This window comes from Talpa europaea (assembly GCF_964194135.1).
Source record: "Talpa europaea genome assembly, chromosome: 2".
Classification (NCBI taxonomy): Eukaryota; Metazoa; Chordata; class Mammalia; order Eulipotyphla; family Talpidae; genus Talpa; species Talpa europaea.
In genome coordinates this window covers 107,870,188-107,895,640 of record NC_140068.1, presented here as the reverse complement: position 1 = coordinate 107,895,640, position 25,453 = coordinate 107,870,188, and the positions used below count along the sequence as shown (strand labels likewise).

General features: G+C 47.4%; 2 protein-coding genes across 2 annotated transcripts in view; both read right to left on the bottom strand.

The window, feature by feature from the left end:
• LOC311188223 (saoe class I histocompatibility antigen, A alpha chain-like) overlaps positions 1 to 25,453 on the bottom strand; it is a gene marked incomplete at both ends in the record, with an annotated part of 296,532 nt that overhangs the window by 126,804 nt on the left and 144,275 nt on the right. The window lies entirely within an intron of this gene.
• LOC311167625 (ADP-ribosylation factor GTPase-activating protein 3-like) overlaps positions 1 to 25,453 on the bottom strand; it is a gene marked incomplete at both ends in the record, with an annotated part of 69,454 nt that overhangs the window by 17,075 nt on the left and 26,926 nt on the right. Inside the window, 3 exon segments of the mRNA XM_084228700.1 lie at positions 8,422 to 8,471; positions 10,663 to 10,921; positions 11,098 to 11,259. Of these exon segments, the coding sequence (XP_084084826.1) occupies positions 8,422 to 8,471; positions 10,663 to 10,921; positions 11,098 to 11,259 (471 nt within the window).

Genomic DNA, 25,453 nt, shown 5'->3' with positions numbered 1-25,453 from the left:
TTTCTGATCCTTTTCTGTGGGTCCCCACCAGAAGGTGGCGGACTTGGGGCAGACTTTAGGGCCTTGCTCTGGGCCAGTTCTGTTTGGGTGGACTTTTACCCAGGATGGGACAGATAACTTTGGGTGCTTGATTTAGAAACTAGATTCTTTGCCTTCCTTGTATTGTTTCCTAATTGTATTAAAGTTCCTTCCCATGAAAGTCGCATATGTTTTGTGTTGATGTGGCGGATGGCAGAACTTTCTTAGAGCAGGAAGGTTTGGGGGCTCTGAAAATTACAAACTTGTAATTTTCTAATCCTACTGAAGTTAAAAACCTACATAATCAAAATCCACAGAAGTAGCAAAAATGTCTTTTTCTCAAGATCAGTACATTATTGCAAGTCTAATAGCCTGTAGACTCCGAGAATGACCCCCAGGGACACTTCAGGACCTTTGGAGGCTCCACTCTCCCGGGCCTGTGGGGATCCCAGCACCAGGAAGCCTCCACAGAGTGGGGAGGGAGATGCTGACCAGCTCCCAGGGCCATCACTCAGGGGGAGGAGAAGCCCCTCCTCAGGTTATGGCCCGGGTGTGACTCACGCTCTTTAGCTCAGCAGGGGCTTCACCTCAGGGTCCTGGTGCTTGTTCCTGCTGGTGACACTGCTCCTAGATTTTCCTGGTGTTGCCCCCAGTCAACCGATGTGGCCTCTTGAAGAAGAAACAGAGGGTCGGTCGCTGCAGAGGGAGATTCACTGAAAAGAAGGAGAAGGAGCGGAAATGTGCCTTCAGTGACCTGCCTTTAGTGAGCCTAGTAAGGCAGCTTCCTGCTCACTAATCTCATGTTGTTGACTGATTTTATTGTCTTTGTCCTTCAAGATCATTTTGGAAAGTTGTAGTGTGTGATCCAGCAAAAAGCATGATCTCGCAAATGGACAAAAACTGTGTTGGATTCCTGACTCTGCTCCTCCTTGTGCAGCCTTCAATAAACCACATAATTTCTCCAAGCTCAGTTTTATCATAAGTACATGGGTGGGGGGATATTAAGTCATGTGAGCATATTGAGGACACAGCTATGGGACTAGAAACTGCACTTCCTTCCACCTGAGGGAAAGAAAGGTCAGTGATCGGTGACCCCCTACTAACCCCCTGTCAGGGTCAGAGGGTCCCCAAGCCTGAGAGACCCTCCTGCTGTCACCTTGGAAGGGCCTTTGATGCACAGACCCTCCTCCCTGACAAGTTGAGGAAATAGGATGAGGGAGACAGAAGACTTGGGGTCATTTCTAGAACCGACAGCAGGACACTGAGGGCAGGGCTGAGAGCAGAGCCAAGTTGCTTCTTGATACTGACCCAGAGCCAGCCCCTATAGGGCCACTCCGGCCCAGGACAGTCCTCCCTGGACAGGCTGGTCCCGGCGTCCAGCAGGAGCTGCAGGGGCCACGGGCTCTGTGCAGGGGCGCCTGCACCCCTGCTTAGCTTTTGGTTTATTCAATAAGTAAGTGAATCCCCATTTTGACAAGACTGAGTTAGATTTGCCATCTTCAGCCAAACAATACCTGATGAATATACCAGGTCACACACACTCTAGAAATAACATGGTGTTTTCATGTGCTCATGTGAAGCCCTATCTCCTCAGGGCTATTTTGTCCTTTTCCTTATCTGTCCAACGATGCGTCCTTCACCCCCAGAAATCTCAAGATGATCTTGGGGTATGTGCGACATCTCAGAGCAACCCTGAAGCTCCTCTGTCCTGCAGGTGGAGCAATTGAGAAGCCTTCTGATGCTAGAGTTTTAGCTGGGAAGTCATCTGCATCCACCAGTCATTTTTACCAACATTTTCCAGGAGTGACGGAGATGCTAGTGTTGCATGCAGTGTTGAGTTAAAAATGCAGGAGTTTCTCTTTCTAGAATAGTGCTGATGAGTCCTAGTGTAGCAAGTCACCAAAGATTTGTCAGAAGTTCAGAACTCAGTAAGAGGTTACCCACCTTATGAGACCTAGAATCGTCAGCTTCTGCAGCACTGGGTGACATTTGTACTTGAGATCTTTTCAAACCACACCCTCCTGGTCATCCTAGAGATAGAAAAACACCCTTTTACTTGTGCCACTCCCAAACTCAAACTTCCTGGATTTTCACCCCAGGGCTCTAGTATTGGGGATCAGAACAAAAGCACACCAGGGGGGCTGCTGTCTCCTCTTGCAGTCACTGCTGTCAGTGTGGCCATCACATGTCCGGTTGGTGGGTCTGAGAGTGACTCGGCTGTGACAGGCCTGGCAGAAGCTGTGGCCATAGGAGATACTCCCAGGGGCACCTGAATCCAGGTAGACGCTGCAGGTCCTCTCTGCCACGAGGGTCCAGTCATGGCTACGAGGTCATGACTTTCCTGCAAGGTGGGGAGGAAGGTGAATAAATGGAAAGAAGAGACGGTCAGGGTGGAGGTGACCACACCAACCTGGTCAGGCTACAGGAGCCTCCTCCCTGACCTCCTACATGCTCACCCTCTCCAGTCTCTGCTCCCCATGGCACTCCAGGCCTTTCTCAACATGGACCCTCACCTGCCTTCTCTGCTCCCCACACCAGGCAGGGAGGGCTCACAGGGCCTGGCAATACCTCCACTTTCTCCCCCACCCCCTTTCTCTGCAGCCAGGAGAGCAGACAGGGGCTGAGCGCCCACGAGGTGCCAGGCCCTGAGCTGAGACTCACAGGCATCAGCTCACCATCCTCACCACGTCCCTAACCTCACCTCACACAGGTGAGGATACTGAGGCTCAGGGAGTGAGTCCCTGTGTGGGTCCCACCCGCGTGCTATGGGGACGGGCTGGAGTCCAGGCCCAGGGCGAGGCCCACGCCCCTCAGCACCCGCTGAAGCAGCTCCAGCTTCTGCCCACGCCTAGCCCTGGACCCGCCCCGCACCCACACCCAGGACCCTCCCCGCTGTCTCCTCAGGGTTACTCACCTCCCTGTCACCTCCTGCTCCCCCTGGGTCTCAGGGCACCTGTCACCTCCTCAGCTGGACTCTTAGTTACAAACACACAGAGTCCTGGGACTGTTCACTCCACAACCCCAATGCCTGGTGGATGGAACCCTAAATATATGTCATTTTAATTAATTAATCAATAAAGTAACATAAAAAGCAGCTCAGGAGGACTCTTGTTTCTGGTAATGACAGGTTCGGACTTTCACACCAACCAACATACTGCAAACAACCATGTGTTTTGTTGGGATTTGCCCTGCTTACGCACACAGGAGTTTCAGACGTGTCAAGGGTCATAATGTGGAAAAGCATGCTGATTCTGTTTGAACAGAGATCAAAATTGGTCATAGTCTTGGGTTAAGGGGATCATACATGGGTTAAACTGGACACTCTGTGCAAATGTCTGTCTCATGTTCATTGCTGGCTTCTTGTTCCCTTTTTCATCTGCACTATGAACACTCAATTCAACACTTTCTCTCACTCCCAGTATTTTTCAGTTTGCACATCATTATAGTGACAACAAAAACAAAATAAATTTTACAGTAAAAAGAAAAATCTTACCTCAAATCCCAGAAGCTAACACCATAATCCAACGTCTTTTTCCATACATCATTCCAGTGTGGACCATCAGTTCCAGGACATTCCTCCTGAACACATCCTTCCTGACAAAAGAAGGGAAAGAGGTGGGTCCAGTAGTCTGGGTTTATCTGAGATTTTCTCCCTGATGTACTTGGAGGGTGACCCTGGAGAGAAGGGAAAACCCTGGAAATGAGAAACAATAATTTCACCCACGTGAACGAACGTTACACTTTCCTCCAGGAGCTGAGGCTGACCCTGCTCCATCTCCCCCTCCCTTCCTGGACTGTAGACAAAAGCGCAGCTCAGGAACTGGTGTGACCTGGGCTAATCCTGCCCCTGGGCCAGACCAGCAGGGCACACACTCCCCCCTCCCTCTGTGGGACTCCCTCCAGCTCTGGTCTAGAGAAAGAGTAGCTGCAGCCCACAGAGGAAGTGACCCCTGGGAAACAGAGGGGCTGCCTGGCTGGAGCTCTCTGATCCCAAAAGAGATGAGCCTGGAATGAGCATTAGAGGAGGAGAGAGGGAGCTGTCAGGGGGAGCTGCTCCCACAGCCCAGCAGGGCCCCACCCAGATCCTGGGAAGAGTCCCAACCCCTCCTGTCTCCAGATCCTCTGCTGCCTCAAGACATGCTCCAAACCTGCTTGATGTGTAATTGTCCCCCACTGTCTTATATGGTGTGCCGTCTCTCCTGTCACACACACACACACACTCATTCTTCTCACACTGGGAACAAGATCCTCAACACTGGAGTTTTTCTGACCCCGTTTCTGGTCCCCCTCAGAGCCACCCTCTCTGCAGTGTCTCTACTCAGTGGTGTCTGAGCAGCCCCAGGAGTCCCTGCACCTCCTGCCCCTGACCTTGTGGGAAACCAGCCCCTCACCCTGCATGACAGTGAGGAGGAGAAGGCAAAGTCCTCAGGTCAGTGATGGATGGAGGAGACAATTTACTTTTTCTCTTGATTTAAGAGTTTCATTTTATTATTGTATTTTTTGAAGTAAGATTCATTTACACCCTGTACATCACTCAGAGGGACAGGTTCACACCTTTTCAGGTGTTACCTCACCACTCCCACCTTCAAGGTACCCAAATCTCCAGCCCTAGTCCTCCGGACCTTCTTACTCCTTCTACTGCCTAGTCTCATCCTACTCTGGTAGCCTCAGTTCTGCAGCCAGACTCCAAGGGTTTGGCTTGGTATTATCTCCCCCTTTGCATTGTTTCTTTATATCACACATATGAATATCATCTGGTATTTGTTGTTCTCCTGATTTCACTTAGTGTGATTTCTTCCAGTTCCATCCACAGTGTTGTAAATTCAAGATTTCATCTTTTTTCACAGCTAGTAGCAGTCCATTGTGTATATTATACCACATGTTCTTTGCTGCTGCTTCTCCTCCCTGCTCAGCTCCACCCTCCCTTGGGTGGGGCAGGGAACCTGGAACCTCCCCTTCTCCTGGGGACCACCCTGTTACACACTCATCTATTGTTAAGCACATTGGTTGTTTCCATAATTTAGCTATTGTGAACATTGTTCACAGGAGCTGAAGAAAGAGCTCATATAGCCCTTCAAATTAGTTTTTACATTCTTTGGATAAATACCAAGGAGTGGAAATCTGGGTCACCTGGCAGATGTATTTGTTAATATTTTCAGGAAACTCCAAATTTTCTCCACAGGGCTGGTAGGGCTGGACCAATTCCCACCAATGTATGAGGGTTCTTTTCCCCAAACCCTTGCCAACACTTTTTTGTCTTTAATATGAGCCATCTCACAGGTGTGAGGTGGTGTCTCATTGTTGTTCTGATCTGCATCCCCTGATGATGTGAGATGTGCATTTTCCATGTGCCTGTGGAAGATGCATGTGTCATATGCATCTTCTTTGGAGATGTTTCTACTTAGCTCCCCTCCCCATGTTTTGATTGGGTTAATTGTTCTGGTTGTTATGTGTGTTATTTATGTAATTTGATGTATGATGTGCAAATATTTTCTTCCACTCAGTATGATGTGTTTACATTTAATGACAGTTTCCTTCAATGAGAAAGAACTTGTTAGTTTGATGTGGTTACGCTGGCCTATTTTTGCTTTTGTTTCCTTGCAGCACAGAAGATATTGAGGGCAGTGAATCTAGTCTGTAGGACACAATATGGTGTCCACACCATTGTATATTTGTCTGAACCCCACAGCATGGACACCACCAGGAGAGAACCGTTAAGGGAAGCCAAGGGCCATGAGAGATGATGTGAAGGTTTATCATGTGACAGACGTGCCATGTGAAATGTTTCACAAGTCTTCCTTCCAAAGACAACGTGCACACAAAAGAAAATTTCACATTCGAGAAAATACATAAACACGCACACACTCACCATAACCTTGCAGTGAGCCAGGTAGCCTACCCAAAACCAGATACCAGGGAAGATTTTTGAAAGTTTCTTTTAAAGACAATCGTAGACAGGCTATATAGTCCAGCTGTTTACCCAACTTATTTTAAAACTTGTATTAGGAAAAAAAAAAAAACCCGTATGGAAGTAAATGTTTACAGCAAAACACCCACTAAGTGTGAGCTGCCCATGGTGACGTCCTTCCAAATACAACAGTAACTACTAAATAAATGGAAAAAATTGCCTATTTGTAAACTTGATGCACTGAACAACCGTCACCTCTATGGTCTCTTCCCCAAAACCCACCGGCCTGGACAAAGACCTTAAACTGAGCCATCACTCCCAAGCAGCTCCTCACTGTGTCGTCAAATGCAGGCATGTCTGAGAAACTGTGAGCCAGAGGCATGTTAAGGACACCAGGTGGGTCTAGGACTTCATGTGGTGTCTAGGATGGGATGTCAGAGCATAAAAAGGACAATAGGAAACATTATAGAAACCCAAATAAAGGGTGGAGCTTATTGAAACTGCATCAACGTTTCCTTAGCTTCACAAATGACTTAGTAGTCGTGTGAGATGTTAACAGTTTGGAAGTGAGGTGGGTTATATAGCAACTCTACTACCTTCACAATTTTTCTGTAAATTTACCAGTATCTTTTATACCGTTAACAAAGTTAGGTTGTAGAAGGAAAAAGTGATCTACTATCTACTTTTCCCGGATTTTGCCATGAAGGGACTGGAGAGAGGGCCCCCCGGGAAAAGCTGGAAACCTCACACCTACGACAGGCTCCGGAGTCTCCTCTCCTCTGAGCCCTGCTTCTCCGACTCCTCACAGAGCATCTCACCCCAGGACGCCACCCTCCAGGACCCCCAACTCTGCCCACCTCAGCCCCCGCCCCGTCCTGGCGGCTCCACCAGAATCCGGAGCAGCGCGGCAGCGCCCCCGTGTGGCCACAGGGCTGAGCACAGGAGCCCAGAGCGGCCCTTTCTCCTGCTCAGCCAGGCCCTCCCCAGGCTCCCTGGGCTCCCAGCCTCAGGACGAGGTCCGCTGTCACGTTAGAGGTCCTCAAACTTCCTCCCTAGCGAGTGACTATGGACACAGGCCTCATGGAAGAACCCGGTCTCCATGTCATAATAGCAGGTTCCCAGGCTCAGGCCACATGCCACACACACCTCCACTCATAGTGACAACAGTGCCCCCTCTGCTTCTTTCCCAAGTGCTGCTCTCTCCTGCCCGCACCCCCAGCCCCACGCAGAAAACAGCCCTAACAGGAGACCCCAGGCTAAATGAGTCTGTAAAATCATCTCTACCACCAGATACTCCTGTGTTTAGGGGCCACCTGTGTCTTGTGGGGACAATGATGGATGCCTCCTGTTGCTATTAGAGACAGGGACACACAGAGGACATGAGGCCTGATCTCAAAACATGAAAAAGAATAGGCATAAAGTAATTAAACCAAACAAGTAAAATATATACACACAGAGTATGAGTACCGAGGCCCTAACTGTGCCTGGGGCTGCCTGGACGCCGAGCCTCCACCCACATCCTGGAGACAGGACAGGCCCAGATGGGGTCTGAGTCCCTGTAATCACAGGCCCTGCTGGGACAGGTGCTATTGAAGGACAAGGACAAAGGAGCAGAGAGATGACCCTAAGAAGTGACCATGTCAAAGCCCACAACACACTGAGCACCAACTGGACACAGGCCCCGTCCCCCTCGGCTCCTCACAGCCTCTCCCGGCCCCACCTACACAAGCTCTGCACAGCAAACCTGCAGTTCGGGCTAGTCCTCATGCCTCTGATTTATGTAATCATAAATTTTAGTAACCCCACTACTGAACCCATCAATCCCACATGACAAGGTAAGAAAAATAACTTCAAAGCTGTAATAGTATTTTCAATTGGGAAGTGGACATTATTCCTCAGGAAAACACAAAGTACAGGCAGGTGGGAGTCAGCCCCACCCCTGCTGGAGCAATAAAGTCATCAGAGACAGAACACAGGTCAGTGTGGGGAGGGTCCTGGTGGACGTGAGCAGCCCAGTCTCCCCACCTCTTCACACTATCAATTAAAAGACAGAATCATTCATAGGCCGTTTGCAACAAGAAAACCAATGGATGTTGAAGGCATGAAGTGAAGATGAGAAGAAATCCTGCATCACTTGGTCCCCACAGCTGTCTCACACTGTGAAAGAAAATGATCATGAACAATGTTAGGGAAGTGTCAACATTCTCAATAGTCTACCGCATCCTCAGAATGTCCCCCTCACAGCTTCCCCATCACCTGGTCCCATCTTCTCTGCCCCAGCCCCTCCCACTGCAGGTCCCAGGGTCTCACCTTTAGGGCTAGCAGAGAATCATCAGAATCCAGAGAACTATCACTGCCTGGAGGAGAACAAAACAGAACCTGGTCAGAGCCATGAGAGATGAGACCACAGGAGGGACTGATGGGGGTGACTCCCCCATGGGCTCCGTCTATACTGTCCCCACAGGCTCAGGGATAAACCCTTGATCCACACTTACCTGCAGCTTGAGTGGCGCTTCCTCCTTGTCTACCTGCAGGAAGAAACATCCTGTGAGACCACAAAGGAGTCAGGCCATTAAGTCTTTTTTTTTTTTTTTTATAGAGGCATGTTTTTCTTTCTTTCTTTATTTGTTTGTTTGTTTGTTTTGTTTATACATGCACTGGGTACAGTCAGAAGCGCAGGAGGGTGAGAGAATTCACCAGAGCCAGAGCGGGGAGCAGAGCAGGCAGAAGGACCGAAGTACACTGCTGAGGGGAGCAGCGGGCGGCAGGAGAGGTCTGCGCGCCATGTGGGACCCTCCTCCGGTGGCCGGGGAGCAGCCAGGGATCGAACCGGCGCCGCAGAGGCTGCGGGCAGCTTCGCAACCCAGCGCTCAACCGCTGCGCCACCGGGGAGGCCCCAGGCCATTAAGTCTTAAATGAATCCCCTAATCTGGGCCACAAGGAATGTTCTAGAAATGTGACTGAAGACCCTGGGCAAGGCCAGGAAATATGAGGAAAGGAGATGAGGGGAGGCTGGAGCAACCACCTCCTGGAGTCTGTCCTCAGCAGGGACCTTCCCCTCTGCCATTTGCTGGAATCAGGGCCCCATTACCAGAATTATCAAGGTGAACAGGTGGTGATTGATTTTCATAAATGCTTTACAAAAGCATGATGTTAGCAATCAGCTCCAGACTAGACAACACAGGATGTAGAAGGTAATTCCCATTTACTAGGCAGGGCAAGTTCTCCCAGGGACATGAAAGCCCCCAGTGGATGAGACCCCCCACTCCCTTCGCTACCTGAGCACTTCTTTCTGCACATCACAGCTGCAGCCACCACAACCACAGCTCCAAGGAGAACCAGGCCAGCAATGCTGCCCACGGTGGGGATGGAGGGCTGAGGAGAGGGCACTGGAAGGGAAGGGAGAGTGAGATCCTGTCACCTAGGCCTCCATGCAGAGCCAGGTGAGGTTCTCCAGAAGGGCTCCTGATTCCTCGGTGCCCACGTTCCCTCCTTACCACATCTCAGAACTCGGGGCTCCAGTAGCCCCTCATGCTGCACATGGCACGTGTATCTCTACTCCTCTCCAGAAGGCACCTCCACAGCAGCCCACTTCTGGAAGGTTCCATCCCCCCAGGCCTGGTCTCCATCAATTGCACATTCTGGGTCAGGTTCTCCCCATCTCGCTGCCAGGTCAGGGTGATGTCTGCAGGGTAGAAGTCCAGGGCCCAGCATCTCAAGGTGACGTTCTGGTTAGAGGTGGGGTGGTGGGTCACGTGTGTCTTTGGGGTATCTGAGAAGAAGGGTGAGAACATTCACATCTTGGGTTTTTCCTTCACGGAGACTGAAGAGTCTCATATCACCATCCTCAGAATGGACAGGGTAATGGGTTTGAAGAGGAAGCACAAAACCTATAAACCAGCCTGATCTGGGGAGTCTGGATAGGAAGAAGCAGGTGTCCAAGGCGGAGAACACAGACTTATGCTCTTGACCTGGGGACTCAAAAAAGCAGATCTGAAAAATGTTAATTAGACCAAAAACAAGAAATAGTGAAAAACTGATTGTCCCCAAGATTGTCACCAGATTAAAAGGATCCAATGAAGGGTGATTTCAGGGATGGTCTCCCCTGCAGCTCAGGAGAGACTGGATTCCTTAACTGTTCTTCACAAAAAGTAGGGCCCCGTGGGTGAGTCTTTTTTTTTTTTTAAGATTTATTCATTTATGTATTTATACAAGCACTGAGTACAGTCAGTAGTGCGGGAGGGTGAGAGAATTCGCCAGAGCCAGAGCGGGGAGCAGAACAGGCAGAAGGACCGAAGTACACTGCTGAGGGGAGCAGCGGGCGGCAGGAGAGGTCTGAGCACCATGCGGGACCCTCCTCTGGTGGCCGGGGAGCAGCCGGGGATTGAACCGGCACTGCAGAGGCTGCGGGCAGCTTCTCAAGCCAGCGCTCAACCGCTGCGCCACCGGGGATGCCCGACTGTGGGTGTCTTTCCAGCACAGAAGAGGAAACCCATGAGGTCTCCTCCTCTCTGACTAGAAAAGGTCTGTTTGTTTGTTTGTTTGTTGTTTTTTAAAGATTTATTTATTTATGCACACAAGAACCTGGGCACAGGCCAGCGGTGGGGAGGGTACAGGTTAGGCCGCCAGGGAGGCCCCAGAAAGAGGTCTGTGTTCTGACCATTACTCCATTTTCCCCTGGGGTGTCAGCCTGAGGGAGAGCTGAAGCCTTGGAGGCCTTGCCTGGCCCCTCTTACCTGAGCGCTGCAGCGTCTCCTTTCCCTTCTCCAGGTATCTGCGCAGCGACTCCACGCACTCCCCCCGTAGGAAGCTCCTGCAGTACTCCGCCACTCCGTTCTCCTCCCACTGGCGCCGGGTGATCTGAGCGGCCGCGCCCGCCGCGGTCCAGGAGCGCGGGTCCCGGTTCAGAGCCAGGTAATCGGCGCCGTCGTAGGCGCCCTGATCGTACCCGCGGAGGAGGCGCCCATCCGGTCCTACTTCGCAGCCGTACATCTCCTGGAGGGTGTGAGAGCCTGTCCCCGCCCGCGTCAGCCTCACCGTGGCCGTCGCCGCGCCCGCCCCCCGCGGGGAATAACCCTCAACTGAAAACGTCCCGCGGGCTCGTCCCCGGTGGAGGGGCGGGCGGGTCCACCACCCTCAGGGCGTCGCTCCGACATGGAGTCTGGAGTTACCCCCTCAGGCCCGGGCCGCTCACCCGCCTCGCTCAGGTTGTAGCCGCGCAGGTGGCGCAAGTTCGCTCGCAGAGTCTGTGCGTTGCGCTTCACTCTCCGCGTCTCCCGCGCCCAGTGCTCCGGCCCCTCCTGCCCCGCCCAGGGCGCCCGCGGCTCCACTCTCTGGCCGGGAGAGTCGCTGTCGAACCCCACGAACTGCGTGTCGTCCACGTAGCCCACGGCGATGAAGCGGGGCTCCCCAGGGCCCGGCCGGGACATCGTGGTGCAGAAATACCTCAGGGAGTGGGAGCCTGGGGGCGGGAGGGAGACCCGGGCTGGGGGATGGGGCGGGGGTGGGGGAGGGGGCGAGGGGGCTTCCGAGAGAGTTAAGGAGCGGCGGGACAAGAAGGGCCGGGACTCGGGGGGCAAGAAGAGGCGGGGGGCGGGGAGGGGCAGAAAGGGGCCAGGGCGGGGTTGAGGGGGACACCCGGGCGGGCGACGGCGGAAACGAGCCTCTACCGGGTCCAGAGGTGCCGCTGCCTTCACCCGGGGCTCCTCCCTCCTCAGCGGCAGGTTCCCTCCCGACCGGCACTCACCTGCCCAGGTCTCCCCCGGGGCCAGGGCCCCCAAGAGCAGCAGCAGGAGGGGCGGGGGTCCCATGGCCCCCACCTACTCGGCCAGAAACTCTGGGTGTCCGGGCTGGCGAGTATAGACTTTGTAACCGGAGCCGCGGGGATCCTGATTGGCTGCTCTGGAGACCTCCAGGCAGTGGGGAGAGAGAACTGGGGTGAGTCATGAGTTCGAGCTTGAGGGCCTAACTCGGGTGAGAGGGAGGATTGGAACTGCAGGGAGCTGGGGAATTCTCAACAGTAACCTTCATGCCTGGGACACCGCCCTTGAGTCCAAGACCTGAGAGTCACACCCGGGACCTGGGACTTTGACCTGCACCCTCCCCTCTGCACCCAGACCTTTTCCTGGCCCTGGGACTGCCTCAACCATTCTCAAACATTTTCCTTTCAGTCTTACAAATTCCCAAGGACCACCAGGTATAATTTTATGCAGATAAAACTACCAGTCTTCACCATACAAGGAATAAAATCATTTAAACATCTTTTTATTTCATATTAACAGATTATTAATAATCCATTGCATGTTAACTGTTTTAAAGACAACTTTCTGAAAATCATCATGGTAGTGACAAGTGGGCCTTTTATAGTTTTGCAAGTGTCTTCTCTGTCTCATTGGAAGTTGGATTGTCATATTTTCTTTTGCATTTAGTCTGTTGTTTTGGTCAGTCAACGCAAAAATTATACAGCCTGAAAGAAATATGTAGGAATAGCATTTTATAATTTTTTAGCACAATTGTGAGTATTCAACTTTGTTACAACTTTGATTATAAACTGAAACTGTACAAGTGGTAGTTTTTCACATGTTATTTGCAAAGACAAACCTTATACGCTACCACTGAATATTTTCTATTATATTACATTAATTCTGTAGACCTTCTTGCATATTAATGGCTCTTAACTAACATGATTTTTTAAAAGTAATGCATTTTTTTCACTAGGCTATATGACACTGTGTTTATTATTGCAGTATCAAATTTTAAAAATCAAATCTATTTTATATTCTAAAGATCCCAAAGGAAAAATTAGTTAGAACAGGAAGTGGTCAAGCTTATAGTGATGGGACACAATTTTCTAATACTTGGGTTTGCATTTCATCAAGGCAATTAATTACTATCAGTTGTCAATTGTCAGTAGTAGATTTTCTTTTTTTTTAAGATTTATTTATGCAGACAAGTACTGGGGACCAGGCCAGAGGTATGGGGGGGGGGTATGTGTGAGAGAATTCACCAGAGACAGAGTGGGGAGCAGAACAGGCAGATTGACCAAAATACACTGCTGAGAGGAGCAGCAGGCAAGACAGGAGAGGTCTGCTGCTCCATGTGGGTCACCGGCCCGGCTGGGCATCAAACTCTGGCTGCAGTAGTTGCAGACAGCTTCATAGTGCTGATGCTTAACCCCTTGTGCCACCAGGGAGGCCCCTGTCAGTGGGGGACAGATTCACATTCAATTTCTAGAAAGTGCCTACAAGTTAACTAAATCTATATAATGGTTTGTCATTCGGTCCTTCAAATAAAGATGGTATTGCCTAAAAAAAAAAAAAAAAGAGTCTAAAAAGAGTCTATTTAATCTCATACAAATTGTTTTTCTTGGAACATAGTACTTTAGGGTGTAGCAAAAGGAATTTATATGTACCAAGCTTACTTTTTTCTCTCAGGCAAATTCTTTCTCTCAGGCTTGAGGAGATGCTTTCCTGAGCCTCCCTGTCCAGGTGCCCTGTAGGGACAGGATGGGCACAGTGCAGGTTCTCTATGTTTGGAGCAGACAGGGTAAGGAAGGTCCTGGAGCCCTTGGTGGCTTTTGAAGACTTTTATTGGGATTTACCAGGTACACAGCAGGCATGGGTGCCAGAAGGCTGGCAGGCTTCCTAGCCCCAGGCAAATCTTTACTGTTTCTGGGCACTCCATTATTCTCTCATGGCTTTTGTTTCTCTGCTCCTTTTGCTCTGCTCTTCCCTGTGACACTGCCTTACAAGCCCAGTCTCTCAGCCCAGGTGTACCCACCTACACATGCCCACACCCTACTCCAGGTGCCCGCCATCAGGCATGCATTCAGGACCACAGGGAACCATCATCAATCCTAATGGTGGGATGTCAGAAAAGTCTGACACTTTTTCACTTACCCTACAATCCACCCCCGCAGGGTTTTCTGCCAGACAGTCTATACAAATTATATACATGTTTCTCTTGGTGGCTATGAACACTGCAGCCATGACCCATAAAAGTAAATAGTATACATCACAATATAATAACAAAATACAACAGAACACAAATAAGTCCAGTCAGGGCACCAACCTAATGGCAAAAGACAAGATTATTGGCACCAGCAGTTGATCCACCACTTCTGCTCCCGAAGGCACTGCTTATATAAGGGAGAGGAACCACTCAGGCATCTGCTGTCACATGCCAGGAACCATCAGGCTTCCTGGCCTTCTCTGACTGTGGTCTCAGCCTCAAGCCACACATCCCATCCACCCCTAGGATGCTCTCACTCTTGGATTGGTGATTCTGTACTCTTTGGGGGTAATCACCCAATCCTCAGGGTTTCTGTCTGCGGTCACTCCAACACTCGGCTTTCATAGCCACCAATGTGACACGCAGACCCCTGTACTCAGGCCAACCCACTGCACTGCACATGGGTCAGGGATCCGTGGATACAAGCTCCACATGCAACCTCTCTTGGGTCCCCTCTTTGGCTGTGGGCTCCACCACAAGCCACGTTTCCCACCCGTCCACCAACGATGGGTTCCTCAGCTCCTCACCCTCTCTCAACGACAAATTGGGCATCACCCACAGGTGCTTGTAAGAGACTCACTGGCCTTCTTCAACATACTCAGGCTGCTCAACAGCCACTCAAGGCTTCCCAATCTTAGCACCAGCTTTTTCATTTCTAAGTTGGCTTTTTCTCTGCCTGGCTGCAGAGAACTTGGCGAGGGCTTCCTCCTTCACCAACTGTGGGCTCTTCTACCAAGGCCCACCAGCCGTGCCTTGATTTTCATCTCCTGGGGTTTACAAACGATTCCATTCACTCCCAGGGTCCCCAAAGTCATAACATCAACTTGCTAAGGTTCCTGCTCCTCTGGCGGGATTGTCGGTCCAAGTCCATTAGTCCAAGTCCATCTGTTTTTTCCTTGCCTTAACACTGGCGAGATCCGTATCGTGGTCCTTTCTTCCCTGACAATTCTGCTGCCTCAGGGGTTATTGGCTGATCCTCTCACTGTCTCCTCATCCATGCGAGGTCTCAGTCCCACTACTCCCGGACCTTGTCCACTTCCTGTGCTGCCATGACACCTCCAGCGTTGTCACAGGCTCAGCCTGCTACTCCACAGTCCCTCCTGAGGTCTTCTGAGGGCTCCACACCCATTTACATTGAATCATCTTGCTGACTTATGCCAATTGTAGTGGCAGGAAGGGCTCAGAGGAGGTTCTCTATGATTCTATGCAAACCAGTGAAGGAGGAGGGAGTCCTGGAGCCCTCAGTGGATTTTTCAGGCTTTTATAGGGATTTGCCAGGTACACAGCAGTCAAGGGTGCCTCATACCCAGTAAACCCCAATAAAAGTCTGCCAATCACCGAGAGCTTCAGGACTCCCTCCTTTACCCGTCCACTGGGATCATAGAAACCTGCTCTGTGTCCCCTCCTGCTGCTATACCCACAGAGCCCAGGAAGAGGGAAGATTCACAAGGGGATAGGAAGCCTACCAGCCTCCTGGCCGCTGGGCACCCCTACCTGCCATGTACATGGTAAACTCAATAAAACCCTGAAAAAGCTACCAAGAGCTTCAGGACTCTCTCCTTTACTCTGTCAGCTTGGGTCATAGAGAATCTGCTCCGTCCCTTCCTGTCCTACAGGAGGTTGACAATGACTGGTCATCACCAAACTTGTGGCCACATGTTAGTCAACACTTTACTGTTTCTCATTGTTAGCAACAGCTAGCAATGTTTTTTACTCTCTCCTGGTCTGAAAATGCTTTCCTTCTCTGGCTCCGGAGAGCTACTGTTGTTGGAGTTTATAAGGTTAAAATCTCTGTCTCTTTGGCACCTGGTAGACACGGCTAAGAACTTTTATTTTTTTTAATTATTTTTTCTTTTTTACTTTTTCTTTTTTTATTTTATTTTTTTTCATGTTTGACTTTTTGAAGTCAGTTTTTTTTTTCTAAATAAATATTATTTTTATATTCCCCATACAATTGCAACCCCCTTATTTTGACCCCAATCCCTCCCCTCCTAGGTCCCCTCCAGAGAGTGTCTCTGGCTCATAGTTGTTTGTTGATTTTGATTTTCACTTTCTTATAGTTATTCTTTTTCCTGGTCCCTTATTTAAGTTTTCTAGATTCCTGCTATGAGTGAGACCATCCGGTATTTTTCTTTTTCTTTCTGTGTTGCGAGCCAGCCACAGCAGTCTGGGTGTCAGGGGTTCCTGAAGGATGGGAAGGCGTCGGCGCAATTGTAGAGAAAATGGTAAGGGAAGGGGGAGAGGGAATGAGGAGACGCAGACACTTGATCAGGGTGCTGACATCATCCTGCTGAGGGTCTCAACAGCCCTTTATTTATACTAAGCAAATCGTGAGTACACAAGCATAAGGTAGGAAGATAACAATCATCACATGTCCTTTTTCAGGAGCCTGCCAAGGGTCTGTTTGCCTTCCGGCAGAGGTGTAACATTTATTATTCTTTGTCTTAAAGAAGGCACAGTTGCTAAACTAATGTTTTCAAAATAGTTATTTACTTTAAACAATCTAACAGGTATTTTATTACTAGCAATGCCGAGGCGGCTCACATTATAACTAAACAGCTGGCTTTTGAAAATGCTTCAGCACCATGTCAGGCATTGCTAAGACCCATTGTACGAACAGGTGACATTAACGAATATGTTCGAATCTGTTCAGAGGTAACACCCTCGTACCTTCAAGGTGTGGCTATTGCGTCTGCCTTAAAGGGACAGACCAGTAGCCGGTGGTTCGCCTCCCTTAATCAACAGAAGGGTAAGCGAATAAATAATGGCTCCAGTGGCCCTAGAAATTTTGGAAATTGTTTCTCTTGCGGGCAACCGGGGCATTACAGCGGGAGTTGCCCAAATAAAATAGTCTCTATGCCGCCTCCTACTTTTTCTCAACAATCTGACATGCCTTTCACAACAAATAACAGAGTAATTCCTTCTCAAATAATGCCTCCCAAAACTTTTTGCCCGCGTTGTAATAAAGAATTTCATTGGGCAAAGAAATGTCGATCTAGATATCATAAAAATGGTGCATTGTTACTACCTAATGGACAATTTGCTGTTGGCACCACTCTGACTGTTTTCTCAAATAATGCTTCACAGTCGGGAAACTGGGTAGGGGGCCCCACCCAGGCCCCTCAAATAATTGGGGACCTAAACGACCAGAGCGGCGAACAATCTCTGATCTCCTCCGCAGAGCCACAGGCAGCTCGGACTTGGACTTGCATTCCACCTCCGCCGCAATATTAACTTCTGATCAATCCTATACCATGCTGGCAACAGGGGTGCATGGCCCCTCCCCCCCGGGCACCATGGGGCTTGTTTATGGCCGAGGTTCTGCGTCTCTGCAAGGCATAAAAGTAATACCGGTTGTTGTTGATTCTAATTTTACTGGTGAAATAAAATTTATGCTGGAGCCTCCAATACAAACTATACAAATTCATCCAGGACAAAAAATTGCTCAATTACTTTTGCTGCCTCTGGTGTCAGTTGGTGATAAAACTGCATCCAATGAGCCACAAAGTGATTCCAGTTTTGAATCCAGTGACATGGCTTTTTGGGTCCAACAAATTAAAAATAGTAGACTGACCAAAGTTACAAAAATTAAAAAAAAAAAACAATTGAAGGATTGCTAGATACTGGTGCTGATGTTACTTGCATAGCAGGGCATGATTGGCCTAATGCCTGGCCCACAAAAGCTACGCCTTCTACTTTGGTCGGATTGGGATCAGCACACAATGTGGCAAAAAGCTCTCAAATTTTAAATTGAAATGATGGAGAGGTGTCCGGGACTTTTCAACCTTATATTGTTCCATCTCTTCCTATGACATTATGGGGAAGAGACATTCTCTCTAAAATGAAAGTGCTCCTGTTTAGCCCCAATAATAAGGTGACCGCTCAAATGCTACAAATGGGCTTTAACCCAAATCAAGGCTTAGGAAAAAGGTTGGAGGGACGAGTATTTCCCATTGAGGTTGCTCAAAGAGAGCCACGACAAGGCCTGGGATATGAATCAAATTTATGAAGAGGGCCATTGCAGAGGTTACAGCCGACCCAATTGTGTGGAAAAATAATGATCCAATATGGGTAGAGCAATGGCCCCTGACAGAGGAAAAAATCCAGGCTGTAACAAATCTGGTTCAAGAACAATTGATGGAAGGGCATATTCGCCCTACCACTAGCCCATGGAATACTCCTATATTTGTAATAAAATAAAATCAAAAAAATAAAAACTGTTACAGAATTTGAGAGCAATAAATGTTACTATACAAGATATGGGATGCTTACAACCAGGTTTGCCATCACCTGTGGCCATCCCTAAAAATGAGCATGTTATTGTTATTGATTTGCAAAATTGCTTTTTTACCATCCCTTTACATCCCCAAGACTGTAAAAGATTTGCATTTAGTGTCCCATCAGTAAATTTAAAAAGGCCATTTCAACGGTATGAATGGAAAGTTCTCCCTCAGGGCATAAAAAACAGTCCAACTCTATGTCAAAAATTTGTAGATATGGTTTTGTCATCCTTTAGGAATGAGTACCCTTCCATTTACTGTGTTCATTATATGAATAATATTTTAATAAGTAATGCCCAAGTGGACTTGTTAAATCAGGCCTTGACCCATCTGGTAACTTTGCTGCAAAGTTATGGACTTGTTGTGGCACCAAAAAAAATTCAAACTTCTCCGCCAATTAATTATTTAGGAAGGATTGTCCGTTCTTTAACTATGTCACCACAAAAATTGCAGCTACAAACAGACTCTTTACAGACATTAAATAATTTTCAAAAACTACTTGGTGACATAAATTGAATAAGAGCTCATCTGCAGTTAACCACTACTGATTTACGTCCACTATTTAATGTGTTAAAAGGTAATTCTAATCCTAACTCCCCTAGACAATTAACACCTGAGGCTATACTAGCCTTACAAAAGGTCAATGATGCACTCAACAATCAACAACTGTTGCGGCTAAATTATACTAAGCCTTGGGAGTTCATAATTTTGGCCACCCCACACACGCCAACCAGTGTTTTGTGGCAAAAGGGGCCACTGGAATGGTTACATTTACCAGTTACTGCAAAGAAGGTTATTTGTCCCTATGCTTCCCAAGTGGCTGTATTAATTGTTAAAGGAAGACACGGGAGCATTGAGCTTTTTGGCTGAGAATTTCCTATTCTTGTTTTACTTTACAAGAAAAAACAACTTAATGACTTGCTTAGTTTAAGTGATGACTGGCAGATAGCCCTGCAATCTTTTTCGGGTGAAATAAATTTTCATTTGCCTCCCGACCCTGTGCTTCATTTCTTTAAGAAACAGGCTTTTATTTTTCCAACCATTGTCAGTGCTGTGCCTTTGCCAGAACCTGCTGCACTTGTGTTTATGGATGGCTCTTCCAATGGTAGAACTGCTTTCGTTATCAATGACAAACCAGAGTCCATCCAGACAACTAAAACCTCAGCCCAAAAAACTGAATTATTTACAGTTCTCACAGTTTTTAAAATTTTACAAAATCAGCCATTTAACCTTTTTACTAATTCCCAATATGTAACCAAATTATTTCCTGATATTAAAACTACTGTAATTGCTGATGCTAAAACCACCATTGCTCCACAGCTATTAAAGCTACAGACTTTGATAAGATCTAGGACCTACAGGGTGTATGTTGGCCATATTTGTGGTCATTCAAAATTACCAGGTCCTCTAGCTCGTGGAAATGAATTGGCTAATTTGTTGACTCGATCAGTGACATTCACAGTACAGGAGGCAATAATAATAATAATAATAATAATAATAATCATGCCCTTCATCACCAAAATGCTGCTTCACTGCGGAAGCAATTTCATCTGGCTCATAAAACAGCCCAAAAAATTGTTCGCAAATGCTCGGTTTGCCCCACTGTTCACCCTTCGCTTCCGATGGGGGTAAACCCACGAGGCCTTAGACCAAATGACCTCTGGCAAATGAATGTCACTCATGTTACTAGTTTTGGGAGACTCAGTTTTGTCCATGTCTCCATAGACACATTTTCTCATGTTATTATGGCTACTGCCCAAACTGAAGAGGCTTTTAAAAATGTCTCTCAACACCTAATGTTTTGTTTTGCCTACGCTGGCAAACCTCGTGCTATTAAAACTGACAATGCTCCTGTATATGCATCCTCTGCCTTTAAAAAATTTTGTGCTTCGTTTCAAATTGCTCATTCTACAGAAATTCCTTATAATCCACAAGGGCAAACTATTGTTAAAAGAGCCCACCAGGCTTTAAAAGTCTCAGATATATAAACTACAACAATCTAATTTTAAACATAGTTCGGCTCATCATATTTTAACTCATGCAATGTTTGTCATCAATTATTTAAATTGTAATTCTCAAGGATTGTCTCCAGTTAATGGACATTGGGACCCTGACCAACTGGCCCCTAAACCTCAAGTTATGTGGAAAAATCTCCTTTCCGGAACATGGAAAGGCCCTGATGTGTTATTAGCAAATGGGAGAGGCTATGCTTGTGTCTTTCCACAGGATTCAGACAGCCCAATTTGAATTCCTGATAGACTGATCCGACATCATGTCTCAAAAGCCTTCACCGACACGCCCCCCCCCCCCCCCCCCCCGCCGTTGGAGAACCGTCGCCCTAGAATGCATAGGCGCAGTCCTCCGGGACCCTATCCCCCTCCGCCAAGAAGTCATCGCTTCAGATTCCCTGTTGGAAGATTGTCCTCTTCCCCGCACCACCTTCGGATTCGTGAAACGTCTCATCATGACAACTGGGATCTGCTCAGGAACCTGGCCTCCAATGCTCGACAGCTACTTGTACAGCAAGGTACACGCATCACCCTGAAGACTATGTTCCTTGCCATGCTAGCAATCTTATCATGCAGAGTATCACCAGCTTCTCCTGTTCCTCTCATGCCTTCTGTTTCCTATTGGGCTTACATCCCGAATCCCCCTTTTTTCCACCCCACTCCTTGGGGATTTCCCTCGCCCCGTGTATTCACTAATTATTCTAATTTACTAGGTGGCGATTCAGACTCTTTTGTTTTGTTTAAAAGCACTAATAACTTTTCTTTTCAAGGGCGAGTGGATTCTCCTCCTATGTGTTTTACGTCTGATCCTGACTATATAAAGTCTCAACTGCCTGGCTGCCTACCTGTTAACGACAAATATTTCTTGACAAAATCTCCAAAGCCTTCCTCCTTCGGACCTAACCGTAATTTATGGGTACTGCTTTTATCTCTCCTTGGTCCTCGCAGCACTAATGAAAACATAGTTCGTGTTTCAGTGTCCTCCACTCTTCCAGCCTGTTCAATTTGTAACTCAAATGTTTCCCGAAATTCTATTGACACAGATCATGGATTTCCCAGTTGGCATACTTGTATGTTTCCCTCTGCAGGACTTCGCTACCAGCCTTACCAGACTAATCTTTCTATTTATGATTTTTCAGTTCTTGGAGCAGTTACATCCGCCACTAATGTCCCCAAGGATTATAGGTTTCTCCTGCAGGATGCTCTCGTCTACAACCAGTCAAATCGCCTCATCCCACCTCTGGAACCTGTCACTCGGTGGTATTCAGCTGAATGGATTACTCCCACCTACATCGTCAACACTTCAAATGGTTCCCGTGCATACCCGGACTTATTTCGCCTCCTTGCCGCCACTTCACCTGTGCTTTTTCGCCGACCTGGAAATTCTGTTCATGCTTTCACCATACGGGCTTGTGGGGGGCCCCCTCATGCCCTCCTCATTGAGGGCCCTGGACATTTAACCATTACTTCTCATCACCATACTTTTCATGTTAATTGTACTGGCTGCATCCTTACCAACTGTATTACCTCTGTTAGCTCATTGTCTAAAGTGACTTTTGTTATCTTACATCAACCTCCTTATGTCATGCTCCCTGTAAGCTTACAACAGCCGTGGTATGGTGACATTGGACTGTATACTCTTCAGCTTGTGAAACAGGGTCTGCGTCACTCCAAAAGATTTGTAGTGGTGCTTATACTGGGTATTACGGCACTTATTGCTGTTATTAGTTCTGTTACTGTTTCTACTACTGCTCTCGTACAACAAGTTCACACTGCCTCCCATGTTCATGACTTGTCTCGTAACATCATTGAGGGAACCAAGGACACAGGTCTTGAACAAAATCAAAAAAGTGGAGTATATCCTTTTTTGTGACCCTGACTCCTCGTGTCCTGAGTGCCTCTTTTAATTGCTTCACATATATTTCCTGCTGGCTTATTTCCTGTCCCATGATTCAGATGCTGTACCTGAGCTTACCTTATCCACGACGCGGCAGGGTCCCACGTCGGTAAGGCTTCCTCCTGAGCTAGCTAGCTTCCTTTTTGGGCGTCTTCTCCCTCTGTAGTTCTTCCTCGTACCCGGGCCCCACGTTGGGCGCCAAATGTCCGGGCCAGCCGGGCAGATCAACGGGGTACCCGGGGGAGGAAGCAGGGGCTTGGTATGGGACAGGGGTACGCGAGGAGTGGAGACAAAGCCAGGATCATTGCCAGTCTCATTTATTCAGGAACGTGTACAAGGTTATATAGGGTTCAGAGGGGGAGGTCTCTCGTTATCTCGAACAAGGAGAGACCACCAATGCAAACAAACCACAAGGAGCAAGCAGGGGGAAGGGGTCAGTCGTCACAATAGGAAATTTGAAACCTTCCCTGGAGCTAACATTCAGTACCTGCTTCAGGCAAGAACCCGGATGTTCAGGTCTGGGCCCCAGGTCTGGGCCCCGACAATCACACATGCTTTGATCATCCAAAACCACATTGATAACAAATTTGAAGCTCGTTTAAATGTTCTTGAGGAATCACTTCTGCATATTGACAATCAAATTCAACACATCAAAACACATTTGACTACCAAATGTCATTCTAATTACAAATGAATTTGTGTCACTCCACATGTTTATAACTCTTCTTCTGTTTCTTAAAATAATGTTAAAAATCATTTGTTGGGAGTTTGGGATAACACAAATGTTTCACTGGACCTTACTGCTCTGCAAAAAGATATTAAGACAATTAATTTAGCTCATGTCCCTTCCTCCACCCCTGCAAAAGTTGCTGCTTCGTTCCTGGCTTCCTTGCAAAGTTATACCACTAAGGCTGCCTGGTTCCCATCATTTATTACGTTGGGTATTGTTTTGCTTGTTGCCATGATTGTTTTGATTCTCTTCCCATTGTTTACTAAATTGCTTTTCCATGCTATCAATCAAATACAAATTAAATTACAAATTATGCAAATAATGGCCAAAAACAAAAAAGGGGGAGATGCTGCAGGAGGCCTTGTTGCCCCAGCCAGATAAGACACTGGCCAGCAACGAAGGTAAAGGGCCTCACACCGTGGGGCCAAAGATTCCTTGTGCCTCACACCGTGGGGCTGAAGATCTAACATTCCTTCACTTTTTGTTCTTGGTCATAAAAAAAAAAAAAATTCCCAAAAAGTACATTAGGCACTACATTATATGCATCAGTATACTGCAAATAAACGACATAAAAAATTATCTGTTAAAAACTAATTATTAAACAATTTGGCCCACTTGACAATGAAAGACAAGTTATTAAACATGCCTAACAAGCATTACAATACAACTATTATAGTAGGTCCTTCTTTTGCCTTCCCTTGAAGTTTCTTGGGAAAGTTTTTAAATGTAGCTATTTAACTTAGAAGTTTCTAAATAAAAAAAGTTCTAATAACTAAGCAGCACCTGGTCTCCGGCTGAAGGCCATGTAAATAAAATAGTCTCTTGATGCTTAGGTTTTAGCTAATAGGGATGCACTGGCGGCTATCCACTGTCTTAGGTAATTGTCTAGTTGAAATAATAAGTTTTAGTGTTAAGTCTAGTTTTTTATCTATCTAACCTTGAAGGCTACCATCTAGCTGGGATCTGTAGGAGCCAGTAGTCTATGAGAACATAATACACTAATTGTTTCTGCTTTACACATGATAATGTAATTTTTTTATTACTAATAATAAATAAATAAAGGCCTGCTCAGTCTCTCGGCAGAAGATACTAGCACCTCACCAAGTGTCAGTGTCTCCTCATTCTACCTCTTCCCCTTCCCCTCAGCCCTTTCGTTTTCGCTGACGCTGTCTCATCCTTTCAGGAACCCCTGACACAACATTTTGCCGGAGGCTGGTCCCCGGCAGTGTACCTCGATCCTTCTGCCTGCTCTGCTCCCCGCTCTGGCTCTGGTGAATTCTCTCACCCTCCCGCACTTCTGTCTGTACTCAGTGTTTGTATAAATAAATAAATAAATCTAAAAAAAAAAATCTCAATATTCCTTCATTGGCCGCACAAATAAAACAATGATAAGAGGCTAACAACAAGAGATACAAATATGGGAACTATGGAAAGTGAACAAGTTTCACAAGTTTTGCACATATTACAAACTATCCTAAAATAATGTTTGTTTTTTAAAAAAAATAGCCTTCAGGAATAGAGACTGTTCCAGGCCCCATGAAAAATAATGTTGGGGTTTCTCAAAACATTAAAGTGGGGGCCTCGCCAGTGGTGCAGTGGGTTGAGTGCCAGGCTGTGGAGCTCTACACAGCCTAGGCAGTGCGGGTTCGATTCCGGCTGGCCACATGGCGCAGCAGACCTCTCCTGTCGTGCCCACTGCTCCCCTCAGAAGTGTATTTCTGTCATCTGCCTGTTCTGCTCCCTGCTCTGCTTCTGGTGAATCCTCTCACTCTCCCGCACCTCTGGCCTGTACCCCAGCTCTTGTATAAAACTAAATAAATCTTTAAAAAACAAATAAATAAAATTTACATTAAAAAAACATAAAAATGGGGCCTCCCTGGTGTCACACATTTTAAAGTCTCAGTGCTATCAAGCTATGGGAAGCCAGTGCTGCAAGAGTTTGATTCCTAGGCAGGGGGAGATAACCAACACAATGCAGCAGAGTTCTCTTGTCTTCCCTCAGTGTTCCCCTCAGCAGTGTATTTCAGTAGATCTGCCTGCTCCCCATTCTGTTTCTGACGAATCCTCTCATACACCCCCTCCTGCACCTCTGGCCTTCACCAAGCTCTTATATGCATAAATAAATAAAACAAATCTTAAAAAAAAAAGCTTTGTACACTGAAATTTACATAGCACTGTGGAAAGTGAAGGAAAAGTAAATGGTGAGAAAGGCCATACTCAAGACCTGGAATACTCCATACTGTTAAGGCATCAATTCTTTCAAAAATGATCAATAGGTTAAAAGCAAGTCAATCCTGAACCCTACATGCCAGTCAAAATGTTGGCAGTTTTTTTTTTTAAAGACATTGATAAGCCATTTCCACTATGCAAAAGACTTTGAAGAGTCAAAATACATTTTTTTTCTCTTTCTAAAGATTTATTTTATTTATTTATACATACAAGAGCCGGGGTATAGGCTAGAGGTGCTGGGGGTGAGAGACAGGAGGGAGCAGGTGAGACAGAAGAGGTCTGCTGCCCCATGTGGGTTAGCTCTCTGGAGGGGGCTTCATAGTGCTGAGACTCCACTCCTTGCACCATCAGGAAGGCCCGAGATTTTAGTGT